General features: G+C 37.7%; 1 protein-coding gene across 3 annotated transcripts in view; it reads right to left on the bottom strand.

Annotated features, from left to right (window-relative positions):
- gsk3ba (glycogen synthase kinase 3 beta, genome duplicate a) overlaps positions 1–21556 on the bottom strand; it is a 95688-nt gene that overhangs the window by 35519 nt on the left and 38613 nt on the right. For all 3 annotated transcript variants that reach the window (XM_051708585.1, XM_051708587.1, XM_051708588.1), the window contains exons 2-3: positions 16691–16884; positions 3835–3918 (exon numbers count right to left, since the gene is read on the bottom strand). In XM_051708585.1, the coding sequence (XP_051564545.1) occupies positions 3835–3918; positions 16691–16884 (278 nt within the window). The remainder of the gene's footprint in view (positions 1–3834; positions 3919–16690; positions 16885–21556) is intronic.

Raw genomic sequence — 21556 nt, 5'->3', positions numbered from 1 at the left:
CAGCGGTCAGACATTTCTGCAATGTCATGGTGTGTGGGCGACAGGTCGAGAGAGTTTGTGTGTTTGAGGTGTGAGGTAATGCACACAGAGCACAAGTGTGGTTGGTGGTCAGGCAATACTGCAATGTGTACAGTACTTATGTGTATGTGTCAATTTCTCAGTCAGAGTATCAGTGCTGCTTATGCCCTGCAGATACACTCATTATCACATGGACAATTCTCAGAGTGGATTTCTCTGAGGCCAGCATCTGGGAACCATTATACTAATTTAGACATCAATACACACAGAGAGGCATTCAGACTAGGGCTGGATTATACAGATAAAAGTAATTTAGCCTTTAGACGATATTACATATATCTCAGAATGTCTGTATTTGCTCTGAAATTGGGTGATTTTTTCATTTTGACCAAACAGTCATTATTGCCAAGTATATTCAAAAGGTTTAATATAAGAACTAAAATACAGTAAAAATCTTTTTAAAAATAATCAAGGCATGCTTCCAGTCTGATTTTCACTAAATAAACACCAGGTAGAATTATGTTGAGAAATGAAGCAAGTGAATGAGTTTCAAAACTCAGAAGCGAGTTTTCAATCGATTCACTTAAATGGACAGATTGAAGTGATTCATGCAAATAATATGAATTTACCCCCTCAGCATCTTTAATCTTTTATCAGTTTAAATCAGAGACGCTATTGAAACATCTGTCTTATTGCTCACATACTCGCATGCAGTATCGTGTAACTTTACTTTTAAAAGTAGCTTGTTCGAATATTGCATTAGTCTTTCAAAATTTAACAAAATTAATTAAAAAAAAGTTACTTTTTGTGAAAAGTAATGTGTTACGTCACTTTTTTCTCACAGTCCGCCACTCTCTCTTATTTCAGAGCAAAATCGCAATGCATTCCATTCAAATGAGCTATGCATTGGATACAAGAGACATTACGGGTCATGCAACCTGTACAATACTCATGTCAAAACAACATGCTAAACAAACCGATATTTAGAAAGGCTACAATCAGTAGGTCTATTCAAGTCATATATACAATTAAGTACATGATTTGTTTTTCCATTTGCATAGCAGCCAAAATGAATAATAAAGAACAACCACTGTCTTACCTAATGCAAAAACTTTAGTGGGGAATGACAACCTAACATTAGAGGTGGGCGATATGAACAAAATCTTCTACCAAGATATGAGTAATTTTATATCACGATATGTATATATCGCAATACAGTACTTTTTCTAAAATAACACATCTTGCAGAAAATAAATGTAAAAAATATTTATAAACACTTCTTGCAATATATATATATATATATATATACTGGCTTTCATAATATTCTTTAGTGTGCTTCATTCTGAGGTGGTAAAACAGATTGTTTGTATTACCACAAAAGATAATCGTCGTGCGACACAGTTTGCAGATTAAATTTCTTGAATTTGCTTCGACTTTTGTGAACCTACACCACAGATGCCGCACCTGTTTTAACAACAAGCTCCCCTTCATTTACTATTGATCTTATCAGCAATAATTCATCAAATGATGCATAAGTAGGCCTACAGATATGCGGTGTAGTCAAGCGAATCTCAGCATGTTAAAGAGATGATTCATGGGGGCCTCGGTAGCTCAGCAAGTAAAGAATCTGACTACCACACCTGGAGTCGCAAGTTCGAAATCCAGTCAGGCTTCCTAAGCAACCAATTGGCCCGGTTGCTAGGGTGGGTAGAGGCACATTGGGTTAACCTCCTCGCGGTCGCTATAATGTGGTTCTCGCTCTCGGTGGGGCACGTGGTGAGTTGTGCGTGGATGCCGCGGAGAATAGCGTGAAGTCTCCACATGCGCTAGGTCTCCGCGGTAACGCGCTCAACAAGCCACGTGATATGATGTGCAGATTGACGGTTTCAGACACTGAGGCAACTGAGATTCGTCCTCCGCCATCTGGATTGAGGCGAGTCACTACACCACCACGAGGACCTAGAGCGCATTGGGAATTGGGCATGCAAAATTGGGGAGAAGAAAAAAAAAAAAAGAGATGATTCAGGTGTCTGGATCACAGTGACGCTTTCCCAGCAGAGTGTATCAGATCACAGTGGACTGCTGCATCCTCCGCTATAGAGTGCTCACAATCAGCCCACAAGATCAGAATAGCAAAGAATCAGTTTGAGGTTGTGGGCGCATTTACGACATTGCCTGATCTGCCTGAATTCCTTTCGTGAATCTGGCGCTAAACCAGCATGCGCAAATTCTACCGGCCGCGACTCATTTCCCGCTCAAACCTGGTTTCAGTCTCTTGTGAATCACTGCCACTGATAGATACGCACACGCTGCGCACATGGACATTTACATATCGCAATATACACAATATAGTAAAATCTCCATTTTGACACTTTATATCGTTGCCACAATATATACTGTCATATTGCCTAGCCCTACCTAACATATGTCTGATGAATAAATGAATATTTTTACTGAAGTCATCACAGTGCAGGCTTGTTTTAAGTTTACTGAGAAAATTTTTCAGTTGGTGCATGGTGCGTACAGCCATACAGCTGTTATATTTCATATAACTTGAATGAAATAATTTTTAATGCAACCAAAATGTCATAAAAAAAGGTTTGTTTCATGAATCACACAACTTGTTTATTATAAAACAAAAATGTTGAATCATTTTTTTAAAAAATGACATTTTTTCTGCGCACACAAACCATGTAGGATGTTGACTGCAGCCGCTGATCCAGAGTCAGCTTTTCTCATCCTACTCTCCCAGTTATTGGCAGCTATAACATGTAGCAGTTCGGCTGCATAAGTCAATGAATTGAGCAAGCATTTCACCCTGTATAATATAATGCTGTGGCCAGGAGATGGCTAGTGCGCATTTACACATGAATCAATTCACTAACCCGAATGTTGAATGTTAAATCTTTTAATACAAAGCAGTTTGGATGCAAACTGACCCTAGGCCAGTGGTTACGGGCAGCTTTAAAACAAAGCAATTCGGATTCACAAGTAGTCAGCAATCATTCCACGTTGTATGTAACTGTATGCATAATCATGCTGTGGCAAGACTTCTCTTGACTTATGCCTATGCTATATTATACAATGAAAATGTGTGTTTACACACTTTTTAATGCAGCATTTATTAACAAACGAATCAATCGCAGGAAACAATGCTTCACTTACCCGAATGTTACATTTTTGACAAAATGTTGCCTTATGCGGTCACATTTCTTAACTTTCGCTGTGGTTGTCATGACAACTGCAAAGTTTATGGAGGCTACACATACAAGCTTCAGTGCGCAACTAATTCACCACCGCAAATGATGAGTACAACTGGATTCCACTGAACCGTTCAGATTTGTACTCCTTTACCAGCCATATTTAGCAGATTTTATGACATAAATCACAGGATGGGAAGACTTATTGTGCTTTGTTCATCACTGATAAGCAAGCTCACACTCTCTAGAACTACAATACCCATCCTGCACTGCCCAAAAATACAACATCTCCCATACAGCTTGCACACTTGTACAGCTTATTCCTCACGTCTAGCAATACAGGGAAAGGAGAGGTGTAGAAAAGCAATGTGTTACTGCTGTGTGATACAACGAAACCAATCTAATCTAATAAGTCTTTAGGAACCTTAATGGTCAAAAGTAAATTCATTGCAATATTCACAATGTCGCTCAATTTGATGTTACCAGCAAAATCATCACAAATGTTTCAAATATTCAATATATCCAGTTCACACAGACAAACGGCACTGCAATCTGTAACATAAAACACACTGTTATGTAACATAACATAAGATGAACAGATAAGAAAGAGACTTGCCTTATCTCCACTTGAATAGAAGAAGTAACGCAGACGCACAATGTTGCAATGGTCCAGTTTTCTCATGATCTGAAGCTCACGGTTCTGCAAGAAAGATGAAAGAAAAATATATTTGATTAAATTGGACATTACTTAAACATTAGTTTCAGAGTATGGATTATACAGTACATTAGCATAAGTGTTAAAGGAATGTTCCGGGTTTAATACAAGTTAAGCTCAATCGACAGCATTTGTGGCATAATGTTTATAACCGCAAACATTAATGTCAAATTTCCCTCCTCTTCTTTCTTTTTTAATAAATTATTTTTTATTTTTAGCCCCTTTTTCTCCCAATTTGGAATGCCCAATTCCCACTACTTAGAAGGTCCTCATGGTGGCGTGGTTACTCACCTCAATCCAGGTGGCGGAGGACAAGTCTCAGTTGTCTCCACTTCTGAGACCGCCAATCCACGCATCTTATCACGTGGCTCGTTGTGCATGACACCACGGAGACTCCGCATGTGGAGGCTCATGCTACTCTCCGCGATCCGCACACAACTTACCATGCGCCCCATAGAAAGCGAGAACCACTAATCGTGACCACGAGGAGGTTACCCCATGTGACTCTACCCTCCCTAGCAACCGGGCCAATTTGATTGCTTAGGAGACCTGGCTGGAGTCACTCAGCACGCCATGGATTCGAACTCACGACTAGTCAGCGTCAATACTCGCTGAGCTATCCAGGCCCCCTTGTCCCTCCTTTTCTTTAAAAAAAGCAAAAATCGAGGTTACAGTGAGGCAGTTACAATGGAAGCGACTGGAATAATTTTTGGAGGGTGTAAAGGCAGAGATGTGAAGCTTATAATTTTATAAAAGCACTCGTATTAAAGAAATGGTTCACCCAAAAATGAAAATTCTCTATCATTTACTCACCCTTATGCCAACCCAGATGTGTATGACTTTATTTCTTCTGCAGAACACAAATTTAGATTTTTAGAAGAATATTTCAGCTCTGTAGGTCCATACAATGCAAGTGAATGGGTGCAAAAATTTGGATTCTCCAAAAACCAAATAAAGGCAGCATACAGGTAATCTAGTGGATTAATCTATATCTTCAGAAGTGATGTGATAGGTGTGGGTGAGAAGCAGATCAATATTTAAGTCCATTTTTGCTAGAAATTCTCCTCCCTGGCCAGTTGGTGGTGTATGAATGAAGAATGTCAATCACCAAAAACAAAAGAAGAAGAATGTGAAAGTGAAAGTCAAAGTGGAGGTTGACTGAGCAGGGAGGAGAATTTATAGTAAAAATTGACTAAAGTATTGATCTGTTTCTCACCCACACCTATCATATCGCTTCTGAAGACATGGATTTAACCACTGGAGTCATATGGATTACTTTAATGCTGACCTATGTGATTTTTTAAGCCTCAAAATGTTGGCACCCATTCACTTGCATTGTATGGACCAAAAGAAATCTTCATTTTTGTTTTGCTGAAGGAAAAAAGTCATACACATCTGGGATGGCATAAGGGTGAGCAAATGATGAGAGAATTTAAATTTTTGGATCCTATTTTGGAACTATCCCTTTAATTCTTCTGTTAAAACGTATTTATTGTTTGAGCTGTGAAGTTCGTAGTTTTTATGGTCATTTTAGGGTTTTAGGGTTTGTTGACATTACAGTACATCGTCATGGCAATGAAATTGTAAAATTGGCTTTAACTATATACAGACATGCGATTTTATCACATTAAAATCATGTTAACACATATTGTTTGTCTTGTGGCTATACTTTTGAAACAGTGAGTATTTTAATGTTTAAGGATTGGCCCCATTAACTTTCATTGTAAGTGCCTCACTGTAACCAAGATTTTTGTTTTTTTAAAGGAAAGGAGGGATGAGTTCTGAGTAAACACAAAAGATTGTTGTGCTTGAAAATCCCAGGAGATCAGCAGTTACAGAAATACCCAAACCAGACCGTCTGGCACCAACAATCATGCCATGACCGAAATCACTGAGATCAAATTTTTTCCCCATTCAGATGGTTCCTAATAAAGTGCTCAGTTGTTGCTCTCTCTCTCTCTCTCTCTCTCTCTCTCTCTCTCTCTATATATATATATATATATATATATATAGCAACAACTTTCTGACCCATATCTGACCAGAACAGAGCTACCGAAATGGTCTGTAACCATGACAACCAGTCTCATCTGACAGCTTCAGTGGGAGCAACTATCTAATCACCACCCACATGGTGTTTGCCTAAAAGAAAGATATGCTATTTACTAGGGAAGGGAATGGATTTAAGGATTCCGGTTTCGATTCTGATTCCTCTTAATGATTCCGATACAAAAAAAACCCTCATATCTAAAAAAAACTTCTCACTTTAAGTGTTCCAAAGAGCAAGAGTCACTTTGGAAAACAATGGTACTAGATCAAGATTTTAGATATAATACGATATCTTTACATATTTCACGCCAGAGCTTTTGAAGTTGACACAAGTCCGTTTGATGTAAAAGTTCAGTTAATTTGGATTGGGTGAAAAACAATAACCACAGTTTGGACTCAAATGTACAATGTGAAAGGAAACCTGTGGGAATAGGGGGTGAGGAAAGTGGGATCAAACTTTTTATTTGTATAGCGCTTTTAAAACTACACATTGTTTTGAAGCAGCTTTACAGAAAATTATGCTGTAATGTCTTAAATGTTTAAAAGTCCTCATTGAGCAGTTTCATTGAAAAATGTAATTGAAAATCAGTGGCTATCCGATCAGTGAAAAGTAAAAAGTGTAAACAGGTCCAAAGAAAGTCATATGACTTTAAGGAATTACATTTTGATTTAAGATAACAAAGAGAAACACTTTGTTCATTATGACAACCGCTTCAGTCCCTCTTTGCTGGTAAACAGCAGCCAAATGCAGATCGCACCAGTTTGATCGTACGCCTCCGAGCCCAGCCTAATGTACTCACATCGGTTTGATGTACACGTCTGAGCCCAGCCTAGTGTAATCACACCGGTTTGATCGTACGCGTCTGAGCCCAGCCTAGTGTAATCACACCGGTTTGATCGTACACGTCTGAGCCCAGCCTAGTGTAATCACACCGGTTTGATCGTACACGTCTGAGCCCAGCCTAGTGTAATCACACCAGTGTGCTCAAATAGTTTTTTCAACATCACAATATCTTAATTTTTAACAAACATTCAAATAATCACCAAGTAAAAGCTTGTTTGCTCAGCAAAGATGTTTACCAATCATAACAGTGGGCATGTCTAAAAGGTGAAGTACACAGATACCAAGCATTTCAGACAGAGGGCCAGATACAGGGTGGGAAAAGGTCATATAATACTACATTGTGACTGGTTTTTGTTCACTAACATCATACGTGAACCTCAAAGAAAATAATAAAATAAAATAAAAATGCATGACATGACACCTTTAATAAAGTAAATAGAAGTGAATTTTCATGTCAACTGTACATCAACTAAGTATCGACCATTTTCTGAAAGAATGATAGTTTAAAATGTAAAATATTTTGTGTGATTTTTTATTTTTTTAATTCTCATCATCTCACTCTCTCTCTGTGTAAGTGACACCATTGTGACTTCCTGTGTCTTACACATGGTTTGGCGACCTGGCAGTAATCAAACTGTCCCTCTGTACTTTAGCCAACAGACAGTCATGACATCATAAGGGGTGGGGCTGGGCATTATTGATATTTCAATATTCAAGTTGTTTAATATATATATATATATATATATGTATGTATAATGTCTTACAATGCATCGGCAATGAATTGAGTCTGCCCACTTTATCCTATTATTAAAAAGTCAAAATGAGAAAAAAGGGGCAGGAGCTCCAAACCGCCAGCAAAGATATAGGGAGCCCCTAACCTAACCCTTTCCCTAACCGTGAGTGGAAGTAACGCACTCTTTTGGAGCTGGCATAACCCCCTTGGAGTAATGCCACCCCTTTTGGAGTAACCCCACCCTCTTTTGGAGATTATGCCCCCATTTGGAGATCTCCCAACTGCAGTTATACCTACTTGAAAAGTCCACTGGAAAATGGCAAAACATGTTGCCCAGCTTTTAATTACAGCATGTCCACTGATTTTATGGCATGTAAACATATACTTTTCTCAAAGATTTGTACATGTATAAATGTGTCTATTTGCAAAAAACTTAATATTTTTACATGTACATATTTAAATAATTAAATTAAATGAACCAATTCTTGTAAGTTCTAAAGTAAATATATTTATGAATTAGTAAAAAAAATAAAAAATAATATTGATTCACAGACCTAACTTTAGCTGCATCGCACAGACCTAAGGGGTTGGTTAAAAGACTACTGCCTGACTACAGTACTGTTCTTTCATACAAAATAGAGCAAGACTAACAAGCCTATACTCGATTAGGGAGAAGGCAAACAGCACCTTTGCTCTCAGTAGACTATGTCCAGTTGCAGCATGGTACAAAGCCTACTCACATGCCACAATCATGTGTATGCAAATATGTGTGTGTCTGTGTGCGACAGGGTAAAGGTCATATAGACAGACAGACACACACACACACACACGCACACACACACACACAGGAATGCACATTTGCTGACACACTTCACACATACAGATCCTCTCACAGAAGGTGGTAAAGAAATCATAAAAATAACAGCATGATTATGTCTGAGAGATCATGTGTAGAGAATTATCACTTCTAATTCCTAATGCCCATGTATAGAGACTTAACAAAAGAAAGAGAGAGAGGGAGGGAGTGGGGAAGAGGAGACTGAAAGTGCATTCACTTTCACTTTCATTTTAAGTGCTTCACTGTAATCCAAGAGAAAAAGGCTAAAATCAATAAATCGAAAATTTTGAAAAGGAAACATTTCAGATATGCCTGACATCAACATGCGATGACACAGATCACATGTCATGTTTGAGGTGAGGTGAAATTTTAAGTAGCCTGTTGACCTGTTTTAGTGACAACACTTTTTCCTCGCAGCAGCCATATTTGTGACCATCAGCAGGAGGAAGCAATGGCAGTAGATGGAAAAACACAGGTGAAACAAAAAATTTATTTCGATCCATGCCATGTCCCAGGAAAAGTGTATACAGTTCTAAAGTCAGCACAAATTTTTCCAATTTAACTTTTGTGGACATTTAAATGTATTTTATCCATGATTTATCTCTGGCGAGTCTGATGTGTATGGAAGCTGGTTTCCATAGATAATCAACAATTATGATTTTTGTCATCGTGAAGCCCTAGTATGTTGTCATGCATTTCAAAACTGTCTCTTTTGGACTGTAGTTAATTTAAAAGTTACTTATAAGTTCATTTAAAAATAAATTCCTGAGACCTGAGCATGACTGCTGTGTGCATTTTCCATTTCCCTTTTTGATTTGCAACTAGTAGCACCTAATAAACAAGCAAAAAAATAAATGATACATTTTCCTAAAAATGTATGCCCACATATGTGGACAGTGGGACTACGCTGTGAAAATTTAAATAACACTCAGCTATAGAAAGTCCAGGAGTTTTGGTTTTTCAAGTCATTTTTATTTGTATAGCACTAATAATTCTATTTAGACCCCCAGTAAGCAAGCCGAAGGCGACTGTGTCAAGGAATAGAGAAAAATAACCTTGGGAGAAACCAAGCTCACTGTGGGGGCTAGTTCCCCTCTGGCTAAACAACATGAATATAATGCCAATATTAGTTATTTGTGTGCAGTGCAAGTCATGGTTTAAAATTAGTAATCCAAGGTTCAGGCAGTGGCCTATGAAGTATCCCATGTCTTATGGTTGGGGTTGGCATCAGTTCTTCCCCTGAAGGTGATCATAATAGACTGAATTGATGTCTGGCTGGCACCGGCTGCATTTAGTCATCATCACTCAGAGACATCACACAGTTCTTCGCCACCCATGGTTCAGTAAGCATTTGCACCGCGTTTCATCTCAAGTTTCATGACGCATCTGGATCATACAGTCTGATGAAGAAAATAAAGCGCCACATAGACATGTGCAGTTATAACTTTCACTAATGCACCTGTATCGCTCTGTAGACACGCTCTGCCTGTTTCACGTGGGTCAACTTTCTACAGAGAAGCTGTCCTATTAACTGTATTAAAGTATGTTAAATCAGTTGATGACATCGCAGTTCTGCACGCGTTAGTGTGAAGATGAAAATGGCAAGCTGAGAAAACAAGCCGCAAGATAAAAAATCCCCTGCGTCATTCAAGTCTCCTGTCTGGGAACGTATTATTTTTGCAGTCAGTCACAACAGCGATGGTCATAAAACCTTTACAAAACAGGCACTGTTTGCAGACATTTCTTGACATGAGTGCCGTATACTGGTAATACATTGATGTTTGATTAGTTACTGTATTTATGCCGACATCACCCGAGGACAGATAGAGCGCGGCGCACACAGAGCCACAGGTGAGCCCGAAACTGCACACAGACACACTCCCTTCCATCTTTAACCCTCTGGGGTCGACGGACGCGCCGGTGCGTCCTGCTGGATTTTTTCCTCATAACAGTGGAAACAACTTAAAATACTCCATCATTTTTGGGCATAAAGATAAGTGTATGACAACATTAGAGACTATAAAGGGTCTACTTTTATTTGTGTATGCTCACAATAACAACAAATCCTTGTGCTTTTGTCAAATAAAGAAAATAAACAGGGTGCGCTTTCAGCCGTCTCTGTCTCCGCGTGCATCTTTCTGAAACACGTCACAAAAATGAACTGAAACTCCGTGAATACTTATCAGACAAACATGAAACATATGTCTAAAGAAAGCTTAAAATGTCTACTTTTAAATAAAACAATTCAAATTTAAAAGAAATATTCTGCTGCAATGTAATCTGTATGAAACAAAGTGATGTACAGTTTCTCCTGGCTAAGCTAATTATTGCTAATGTGATCACACCCACCAGTAGAGCGCGCTATTCATACGGTAATGTGCTGAGGCGAATGGTAAATGCCCCCAACAGCGCCTTAAAAAACATTGTTCATTCACTTTTCTGCTCGTTTGGAAGATGGCACGCTACACAGGTGAGGAAGAGTTCACATTTTCCTCAGAAGAACAGCGGGACTCCGATGAACGTTTGCATTTTGAAGTGCGACTTGATCCAGCTGAGGATACAATTTCGGATGAGTAAGTCATTTAGTTTTACTTACATATTAGTTGACATGCTATTTTATATAAACATGTACATATTTTACTAATTGGACTATTTCCAGACTTGCCAGCCAGGATTCAGAGTACTGAAATTTTAAATATTTCCTAATAGGCAAGTTTTAGTTACATTTAAATGTTGTTTCGGCTAAAGCAGGTATTTCAATTGTATGCTGTATGATATAAATATGATATGTAATATGATATAAAAATAATATGAATGTTTAGATTATATTTTAACTAGTGTTTATGCTGCCTCATTATCATCAACGAAGATTGTGCTTGCAAATATCTGTTCAGGTGTAAATGTGTAAAATGTGCTGTAAATATGCCCTTATTAGAAAATCAGCATATTAGAATGATTTCTGAAGGATCATGTGACACTGAAGACTGCAGTAATGATGCTGAAAATTCAGCTTTGATCACAGGAATAAATTGCATTTTAGAATATATTCAAAAGTTATTTTAAATTGTAAAAGTATTTCACAATATCACTGTTTTTGCGGTATTTGGATCAAATAAATGCAGCCTTGGTGAGCAGAAGAGACTTCATTTAAAAACATTAAAAAATCTTACAGATATAAAACTTTTAAATGGTAGTGTAGGTCTAAAGTTTTTAAGTAAAGTCTTTATGTAAAGAAAATGTATAGTCAGATTACTTCTTTTAACTTAAACTTGATTTTGTGAATAAGCTACAAACAATACATTAAATCATTAAGTCTCCTCACATTCATTCTCCCTCAGTCTTTGTCTCCTCAGGTGTGAATCACATCAATATTCATGGTCATTCACGCCTCCTCGCATATGGCCTTTCTAAAACTAAAAGTGTCTTACAAAAGTTAAATGACTATATTGTTTTGTATGAATGAGTGATCAGGATGGGCTTCACATAATTTCTGTAGCATAAACTCTGGGCTACAAGATCCAGTTCTCAAAAGTCTTGTGAACAAATGTTTAGTATGTGATATATGGCCTTATTTCAGTGACTTACATTTTTTGTTTTTTCAAAAACCACACATAAACGTTATTTTCTCAAAAATACAAACATGTACGTACATGTTGTTCACATATTATTGTAACCCAGTTTGTGCTGAATACAATGTTATCAGACTTTAGCCATTAATATGTTTTTAAGCAACTGAAAAAAGCACATATGTCAAGGCATGTCAAAACTTCTCCAGGGCCCAAAACACCCTCAGACCCCAGAGGGTTAAGGAACTCCGTGCTAGTTCGGACAGACATATAAAAATAACTAAAGCACTTAAGAGTGTTCATTGCCAAAGTTATGTTGCCCTACTCCGTTGATGAAAATGTGGGATTTCCACATATGATTAAAACACTTGTGTAGCGTTACGACATCCATTCTAGCATCTATTTTAACTGCAAGGTTTTTCCTTCTATAGTATAGTTGAGTATGAAATGCACTATATGTTGATGCATGTAGCATAAATGCAGGTATTCAGTTAAATGTTGAGTTAGTAATTAGAGAAAAATTAGAGAAAAATTAACCATGGCTTTATTCATTAATACTGTAGTAGCCATACAGTAACCATAGTAATAGTAATATTGTAGTAGCCATGACTGCTTTCACCATTGATTTCTTGGCAGAAATCATAGTTTTGATACAATTAACCATGTTTTACAACAGTAATACTGTAGTTTCCATATAGTAACCATGATTTTACTATAGTATTGTAACCATGACAGTAACCATGTTAATTTTGTGGTTACTATGATTTTACAACAAATATCATGGTTAAACTATGGTTACTGTTGTAAAACCATAGTGATCTGTAGTGAGGGCAAATATTTTGAAGTGTCTGTTACCAAATAGAATGTTTACTTTCGATTTGGCAATAATATTTTTTTTCTGAACATAACAAATATCGAACCATACCAAAACCGTGACCCTAAAACCATGATACAAAATGAACTGTGAGAAATTTGAACCGTTACTGAACGGTTATTACAAGTAAATATATCCTATATATTTATATAATAGTACTTTTTTATTTATAACAATGTGTTACAATTATAACATACTGGGTGTTATGAATAACATCATCTTATGTGCATTTCCAGTTTAATTATATCCGAATTGATGATGTAATAAATAGTGGTCGACCGATATGGGTTTTTTAATGGCCGATGCTGATATCCAGAGATCAGGGTGGCCAACAGGCCAATAAAATGCCGATATATCACACAAATTAATATAGTAAATAACAAACAAAAAATTGGTAACAAAAAAAAAAAAAAAACATATAAACTCTTATTTAGCTCAATATTTACTCAATTTCACACAAAACTAAAAAAATAATAGTATATTTTAAATGGTAGATAGCAGTTTCTACAGATTTCTGTTTAGTCATAAATTTTAATAATAAATGTATTTGCACAAAGAAATTGTTATTATATTAGGAAGAAGGAAATAACAGTGCACACAGTAGTCCAGCAACCATGGATGGCATGTCCACATTAGCAATCGCATTTACTCAAAAAATACCAAATCGAACCAATTGTACATACAGTGCATAGTGAATAAGACATTTACTTATAGCACAGGTGAAGTGCGTTTACTTTGGGCTGCATCCGAAAACGTAAGCTGCTGACTTGCTATCTTGCTGCCTAATCACTTAATGGCTTAACTGACAGCTGTTTTGAATTAATGGAACTCTTAAGGAAACTGGTCTCTAAACAGTTTGAAAAGCACCTTATTTTCATCCTACCTCCGTATACAGCCTCCGGAGGCAGCATTTTCCTGGTTTCAGACACAGTCTTGAAGTTGCAATCACATGCTTGTGCGGATTCAGCGTGAGCAGCAGCAATCTCCTGACAGTTTAAACAGCCTGGATCACCTGATTGGATTGTGACCACTGACCATCATGATTTGTGAATCAGAGAAACTTTTGAACCTGATCCTGAAGTTTTGATTCTGGCTGATGGAATACACAATTCAGAGGAAGATATTAGATGAGCGCTCGACGGCAAGAAAACACTGGATTTTCGTTAGGTTCGTGAATAACATCTGTTTAAACTAGATATCTGCATATTTGCAAAAGGTAAATAATAGAAGTTTTATTGATATTTGCCTTTTATCATTAGAAAAGAAAGTTAAAGGTGACAGGGAACTGTATTCTAACAGTCACTCCTCTACGTGGTTTAGAGGTAAATAAATGAGCGCTCCACAGGATGCTGGATCTGCTGAAGTTGTGTGAGGTTGGGTTATTACATCTGTTTAAACGAGATATGCGCATATTTGCAGACAGTAAATGATATTAGTTTTATTGATATTTGCCTTTTTATCATTAGACAAGACTGTTGAGGAGAGAGAGGGAGAATGAAACAGGCAAGCACTTTAACATTATGAGCTCAAACACGTCTGCTGTGGCTCTGATATGTGGACCATTTAAATGGCACTGTGTTGCACACCAGTCTATTATTGTAGTAACCCGATGGCACGTAACAAGAAAACGAACCGTGACTGGTCGTTTACATGTGTCAGTCGCTTCACATGCAAGCAGGCGATTTTCGGCGCCCTCAAGAAACAAATTGGCCAAACGGGAAAATTTATCAGCCGATGCTGATAATTAAAAAAGTCAGAATATCGGCCGATTTATCGGCCTCTGCGATATATCAGTCAACCAACAGTTATAAATATAATTAACACGTGTACAGATAACTGACATGTCTGAATAAATTAGCAAAAAACAGTGTTTCATCCCTGCTCTTCACCTTCATCGCTGCTTGACTTTGGCAAAATGAAGCCGTGCAACTTGAAAAATAAAACTTTATTGAAAGAAAAATAACATTTTGGCTCTGGAGTAAACAGCAGTATCACTATTTAAATTTTTGTATACAGAAACAAAACTTTCACAGGCTTTTTAATTTTGGTCACAAACATAGCCGTGGTTCTACAGTGACGTCACATGAAACAGGTCAACAGTGTGCCGACATTTTATGCTTTATCAATACGCAGTAACACTCAGGTGTAGTAAGTGATGTATGTAGTCATGAAATCAGAGACCCTCCTTTTGACAAATCTCATCACAAGTGGTCACAGGAGATGCAATTTAGACACATGTAAATGGCAAGTGTAAACGGTGATGTGTCTCACCTGACAATTTGTGATCGGATTACCCGAGACAGTTAACACCAGGCATGAACAGGGTTAATGTGAGCAGTGGGAATCAAGTAGAGAGTTCAGGAATGAAATAGCCAAAGCATGATCCAGTGGGTATTGTTTGTAGGTGACTATAGTGACAACTTGATCTAATTACAGGCTGATGCTCACTCTTTAACTTTCACAAATCAGTCCATTGAGATGAGTTAAAGCATAGTCACCACAGAGCAGGAGCTGTGAAACAAGTGGATCATGCTGTGATTCAAAAACCTAGAGATTTGACTTTCGGTCTACTGCCTATATAAGCAGCTGCCTTCTAAGGCAGCATCCTAAGTGTAATGGAACCTCATAAGTGATTGATTTGGAACACTTCACATAGACAGCAACTCTGTGTGTCAAACAAATGACATTCACCATGAGAAGTTCATGGGAAACTCAATTCACAAATAGTGAGAAACACTCAATTTCAATAGAGTTTGAGCACCAATAATACCTTAAAATACTACCCAAGTAGGCAGCTTACTAGGTTTTGGAGTTTAAATTATGGAGTTTAAAGACTATAATCAAAAGTCAAAGTGGCTGATTGTTCGTGTCTGCTAGCTTTGAGGCCATCTATTTGCTACAAAATTCACTTTTAGCAGATACAGTATATGCACTTGAAATTCACAGTCTCTCGCTTTCAGGAATACGGACCAAGAATACTGATGAATCATACTGCACTCACTCATTTTGTCCAATCAAATGCTCTCTAGAATGAGAATGTCCCTTTCCCTAATATCACCTGCCTCTGACTAGCAGTAGCAAGCAGCAAATCATGTTCACGATTGTGACATAAACTAAAGGCTACTGGTTGTTTAAAAAAAGGGGACAAACCATTCGATATTTCCCGTCCCAACCTCCTGTTTCAGTAGGAAATAAGTCAAAACAGGGGAAAACAAACTGCACCCGTCAAGCATATTGACAAGGACTTTAACAGTGCCCTATCACCCTAGAGGACCTGACAAAGCGGCAAAACAAAGGGCAAACAGATTTACCAACAAATCACACATACACAAACACACAGTGTAAATTTCTCTGCCAGGTCACAGTTGCTTTCCTTCTGTCTATCTCTCTCTCTCACACACATGCCATATGGATGCACTAGAGTTCTTAGACACGGTTCATCCACACTGGTCAAAGTCACAACAGAATGAGGTCACCTTTTTCACACAAGCTGAAATTGTTTCTTTACATAAGTGATCTAAATTTCACGTACACCAGCATCTGATCTTATAGTCACACTCAGCACGACAGCAGCTTGGGAAAGGTGACATCACTTTACTGTCAATCATACTTTCTGCTACACTGTACAAAAGAGATGACACATGAAATCAAGTGTAATCCCGTCACACTTACTGTAGGTGCACATCTACACCAATATAAATAAATACTTCACTTTAAAATGAAAATTCTGTCATTATTTAATCATGATGTTCCAAACTCGTATGCTGTTATTTTCATTTGTTGGTGAACTTTTCTTTTATACAGAAAAGTCTACACAAATGAAATCACTAGAGGTATGGTTTTTTTTCAGTCTTACCTTAAATCGCTTGTCCTGGAGGACCTTCTTAATGGCCACCAGTTCTCCTGAGTCACAGAGCTTGGCCTGATATACCACGCCAAAAGAGCCATTGCCGATGACTTTGGTGTCAGTGTAGCTGACCTCCTGCGGCCGGTCTGGTCCTTGTCCAGGGGTCGCCACAACTGTGGTCACTTTACTGCCATCTTTATCTCCTATAGACAGAGAAAAAGAAAGATGGTGGGTAAGAGTAGGGATACACTGATCCCACTTTTTCTTACCCAATACCAATTCCAATACCTCAACAAGATTTTCCCAAGGTAACGACAGAATTCGTTATTCAAGGAAATTGAATATGTCATTATTCATGGTAGTGGAAAATCTTGCCCTTTGCCGAATTTCTCAAATATCAGTTGCATTCAGATCGCGTCTACTTCAGCCTCATTTACACCTGGTATTAACATTTTGGGTGATCTGTTTCGAATGGGAAAATTAAAAAAGCGAACATATATACAGTACATGCACAAGAACTTCACATAATTTCTTTGATTTTAACAGACAGAGACACAGATGTGGGGCAGATACAACCGAAGCTCAGTCAATACAGGTACACTACTTAAATAAATGAGAATTCTGCTCTAAACGTCATGTTTGTGCTTAGATTAAATGCAAGTATGACTGGGAAAATGTTTTTTCACGCATTCTTTGTCTTTTACTTTTTTGCGATTTACTATCGTGCAGTAATATAATGACGTAATGAGTGTTGTCTGTCATCCTGAAATAAGAGACCCTCACACTGAAATCTGAACACAATTGGTCAAAAGAGAGCATTGATGTGTATATTACTACCAGGTGTAAATGCCGATGTGTCTCGCCTGTCCACGTGTGAATGGATCGCCCAAAACACATCTTAATACCAGGTGTAAACAGGGCCAAAGATGTCATCACTGACAGCAAATATACCATTGGTTCTCACGTGTGTCATAATCGAATGTGACGCAATAGTTCAAATAGGCGAAATTAGGAATTAGATTTGAGAGCTGCAGTGGAGGGCATGATTTTCCATGAAAAACAACTTAAAATTCAGTCTGTTCCTCACACAAAACTTTTGCATGACTATGTATCTTTGTGTCATAAATATGCCATTAAAAAGGTTGAAGTTTCTCCATTTTATTTGCTGATAGTCCCGCTATGGGATTGTGAGTATTGAACTCATTCATCTTCATCTGTATTCTTGTAAAGGTTAAAGAAAGTAAAAAATCAAACTTTGTACAAATAAAGCTTCGAAATATTTTTGTCTTGTATTATTGTTATTGTTAATGATTAATCGTTTTTTACTCACATTATCAATTGTTGGTAAAGAAAATTTCTTAAAATTTGCAACCCTAGTACATACATAAAAGCCCTTATGTTTTAGATGCTGTGAATATGTAGATACTGTACATTTCACTGTTATTTCAAACGTACAAAAGTGAACATGTAAACGTTACATACAAATATCTATGAATACTAAAGGGATCAACCTGTATTGGTGCATCCCTAGGTTATGTACCAACAGATGTTGCAAACGGGCAATAAAAACTCTATAAGAAAACACAGTAAGGTCTCAATAGTAACATCTGAGACTGAGTGTAACTGAAAAACCAAGTGCAACAGGTTAAAGCGAGTCTATAACTTATCTAATATGGCTAAAACAGGACCACTCTGTAAATGAAGACCAAGTTCAAAGGCAAAAACTCCCACAAAAATGTACACTGATGCTCATGTATTTTTACGTTAATGTTCTTTAGCAGGTGACTGAGGATAAAAGTATATTATATTGCTTACAATCTAAACACAGCACATGAAATATAATCCTTAGTACAATGTGAAGAGCACTTTAAAGGGGCTATACATTCTTTCAGTGCAGTAAGGGGGTGAATAACCAAAGAAATTAGATCAGTGGGCCAAAGGAGAATGAAGCAGGCCATCAGCAACATGGAGAATTTATCCTCACCCAGCACTTTAGGGTCAGATTTAACGATTACATGCAAATATCAACTAGATCTGCTTTACAATTAGGGCTGGACAGTATGACTGTAGAAATATGTCAATTGGGAGAGGTTCTGCTCTCATTATTTAATATAATTATTATTATTCCTTATTTTATTTTTGCATTATATCTAATATATTATATTATGGTATCTTAATATTGTACAAAGAATTATTACATTTATAAATTCCTTTCCTGCCTTTTCATTTAGTTGGATGATTGTATTAATAGTTCATTTTTCACTTGTTGCTGCTTGAACTTTAATGACACATGCTCTCTCATGAGAGCAAGAGATGAAAGGAAAGCGGAAAAAGAGTGCATGTTTCTGGACTCTACAGGTGCTACTATTGTTAATGTTGTTTAATCGGGAGATATTTAATATAGATGTTTGAATTACACCACATCTTGTAACTCGATTTATTACTGAGATGCATATGCCCGGCAGAGACTGAGAAGCTGTCGCCATGAATGATAATAAGTACCATTTCACAGCTCGCGCTGCTTTCCCTTTGCCTTGTCGCATGTGAAACGCCACATTAACAGTACAGTACACAAACGTTTCATATTCGCCATACCTCTCCCACTGCATCAGCCTTAACTGCTGAATCAAGTTTGTTGTGTTACAATACTATTCCAGTATTACCCACATTCCATGATGCCATGGCAGTGCTGGTTAAGTCTTAAAGGAGCCGCATGTCTTTTGCGACAGAAGCGATCGGTTTATGTGATCGGCCAAATTACATATCACCGATAGAGTCATGGCATGTGAATATTGGCCAATATGTGTATGTGATTGGGGGATCTGGGCCAGTATTAGCAGCTGGTTAACTTATGCATGCTTGGATTTGCTTCTTTGATTTCCAGACTACAGTTCAAAGTCCTTGTTAACTCTGTTAAAGGTTAACTGCATGGCCTCAGATTCTCTATTTAACGCACCACATTCCCTCCCTCACCATCTGACACTCTGACAGTCTGCCAGCCATATGGATGCACCACTAGGGCGCAGTAAATAAAAAAAAGAATATATATATATATATAGAATGATTCGAAATCGATTAAAAATCTCATCATTGGTGATCCTGTTGGTCCCGGGCTGGGGGAGGTGGGGAGGCCAACGCATAAAGTTAGCTTCTTTAGCTGAAATCACACTAAAAACTCCTTTTCAGGCTGGTCTTAATAATGCACATGTGACTGAACAAACATGCAATGCTTCTATCTAGCAATCATTTGATTATGTAATAACTGAAACAGGCCTGTTGACATTGTAACTGAAATCGAACCACAAAATCAGTGCCGATACCCAGCCCAGCTATTTCCTCTCCATCTCCATGGCAACTGAGACATCTCTGGGCCTGAGAGATGTTGTGGCTCACTTAGTAAAGACTCACCCACTCATCTACACAAATATACACAGGCACACAGAGTGTGTCAAGGGTGACATTCACACACTCCAAAAATAACACCATAAAATGGTAACAGAGCAAAAGCCAGCTCAAGTGAGAATGGAGATGCGCTGGAATTTTTAACAAAAAGTAAAAAATTACAAACTGGTCACTGCCATCCCTGCATTATGACAATATGAATGAAACATATATATTTAATGTTTAGGCATTTGCTTAAGACAAATGTGATCTCTCTGGACAAACATGCTGTCAAACCGGCTTGTGGGTTTTCCAGGTGGGTTATTCAGGTCAAGAAATGACTTCAAATATCAATACCTTAGTTTAAAGACAGGAAGCTAGGCTCAAGAAAGAACGCACAATCCAGTCATCTTTTTCACACACCAAAACCTGTTACGCTGTCAAAAATGTTAAATTAACAGCTCTTCTGTAAGTCAAGGAAATTTTCAAAGTCAACCTGACAACATTAGGTTGCATCAACAAAAGCAATTTTTATGGGTAAGTTCAGGTAGAAATAACTCCTTAAGGTAACAACTGCACATAGTACTCTTGTTAAATAGAGGATTTTAATATCCTACAAAATCATCCAGATCCAAAACACCAAGAGTTAAAGACCCCATCAAATTTGGGGGCCTGTGCAGCTCAGCGAGTATTGACGCTTACTACCACCCCTGGACTCGTGAGTTCTAATCCAGGGTGTGCTGAGTGATTCCAGCCATGTCTGCTAAGCAACCAAATTGGCCCAGTTGCTAGGGAGGGTAGAGTCACATGGGGTAACCTCCTCGTGGTCGCGATTAGTGGTTCTCATTCTCAATGGGGCGCGTGTTAATTTGTGCGTGGATCGCGGAGAGTAGCATGAGCCTCCACATGCGGAGTCTCCGCAGTGTCATGCACAACGAGCCACGTGATAAGATGCATGGACTGACGTCTCAGAAGCGGAGGCAACTGAGACTTGTCCTCCACCACCCAGATTGAGGTGAGTAAACGTGCCACCATGAGGACCTACTAAGTAGTGGGCATTCCAAATTGGGAGAAAAAGTGAATAGAAAAAAAAGACCCCATCAAATTTGAGTTTTGAGGCTTTTAGTCCATGTTTATTAGTTTTAAAGCCATCTTTATGTCCTCCTAGTTAGTTGTACACTAGTTGTCAAAATGAGCCTTTAGCAGACGTATAAATTTAAAATATGTTCAAGCGTTTTCCATTGATGTAACCTCTTTACCGAGTATAATGCGTAAATTCAAGGCCTGTCAATCGATTAAAATGGTTTAATAAAATTACACGACATGCCAATTAATTAATCAAATTAATCACAATTAATAGCATTAGAATATGTGCTGAGAAAAGCCCCTAAATAAAAATAATTAAATATAAATAAGAAATAATTACTCAATTATAAATACAATATATTCATATATAATTTAGATACTCAGACTGAAATATATTGCATTATTAAA

Source organism: Myxocyprinus asiaticus, chromosome 10 (assembly GCF_019703515.2).
Source record: "Myxocyprinus asiaticus isolate MX2 ecotype Aquarium Trade chromosome 10, UBuf_Myxa_2, whole genome shotgun sequence".
Classification (NCBI taxonomy): domain Eukaryota; kingdom Metazoa; phylum Chordata; class Actinopteri; order Cypriniformes; family Catostomidae; genus Myxocyprinus; species Myxocyprinus asiaticus.
The sequence above is the reverse complement of the archived record's forward strand: the minus strand, read 5'-3'. Positions and strand labels throughout refer to the sequence as shown.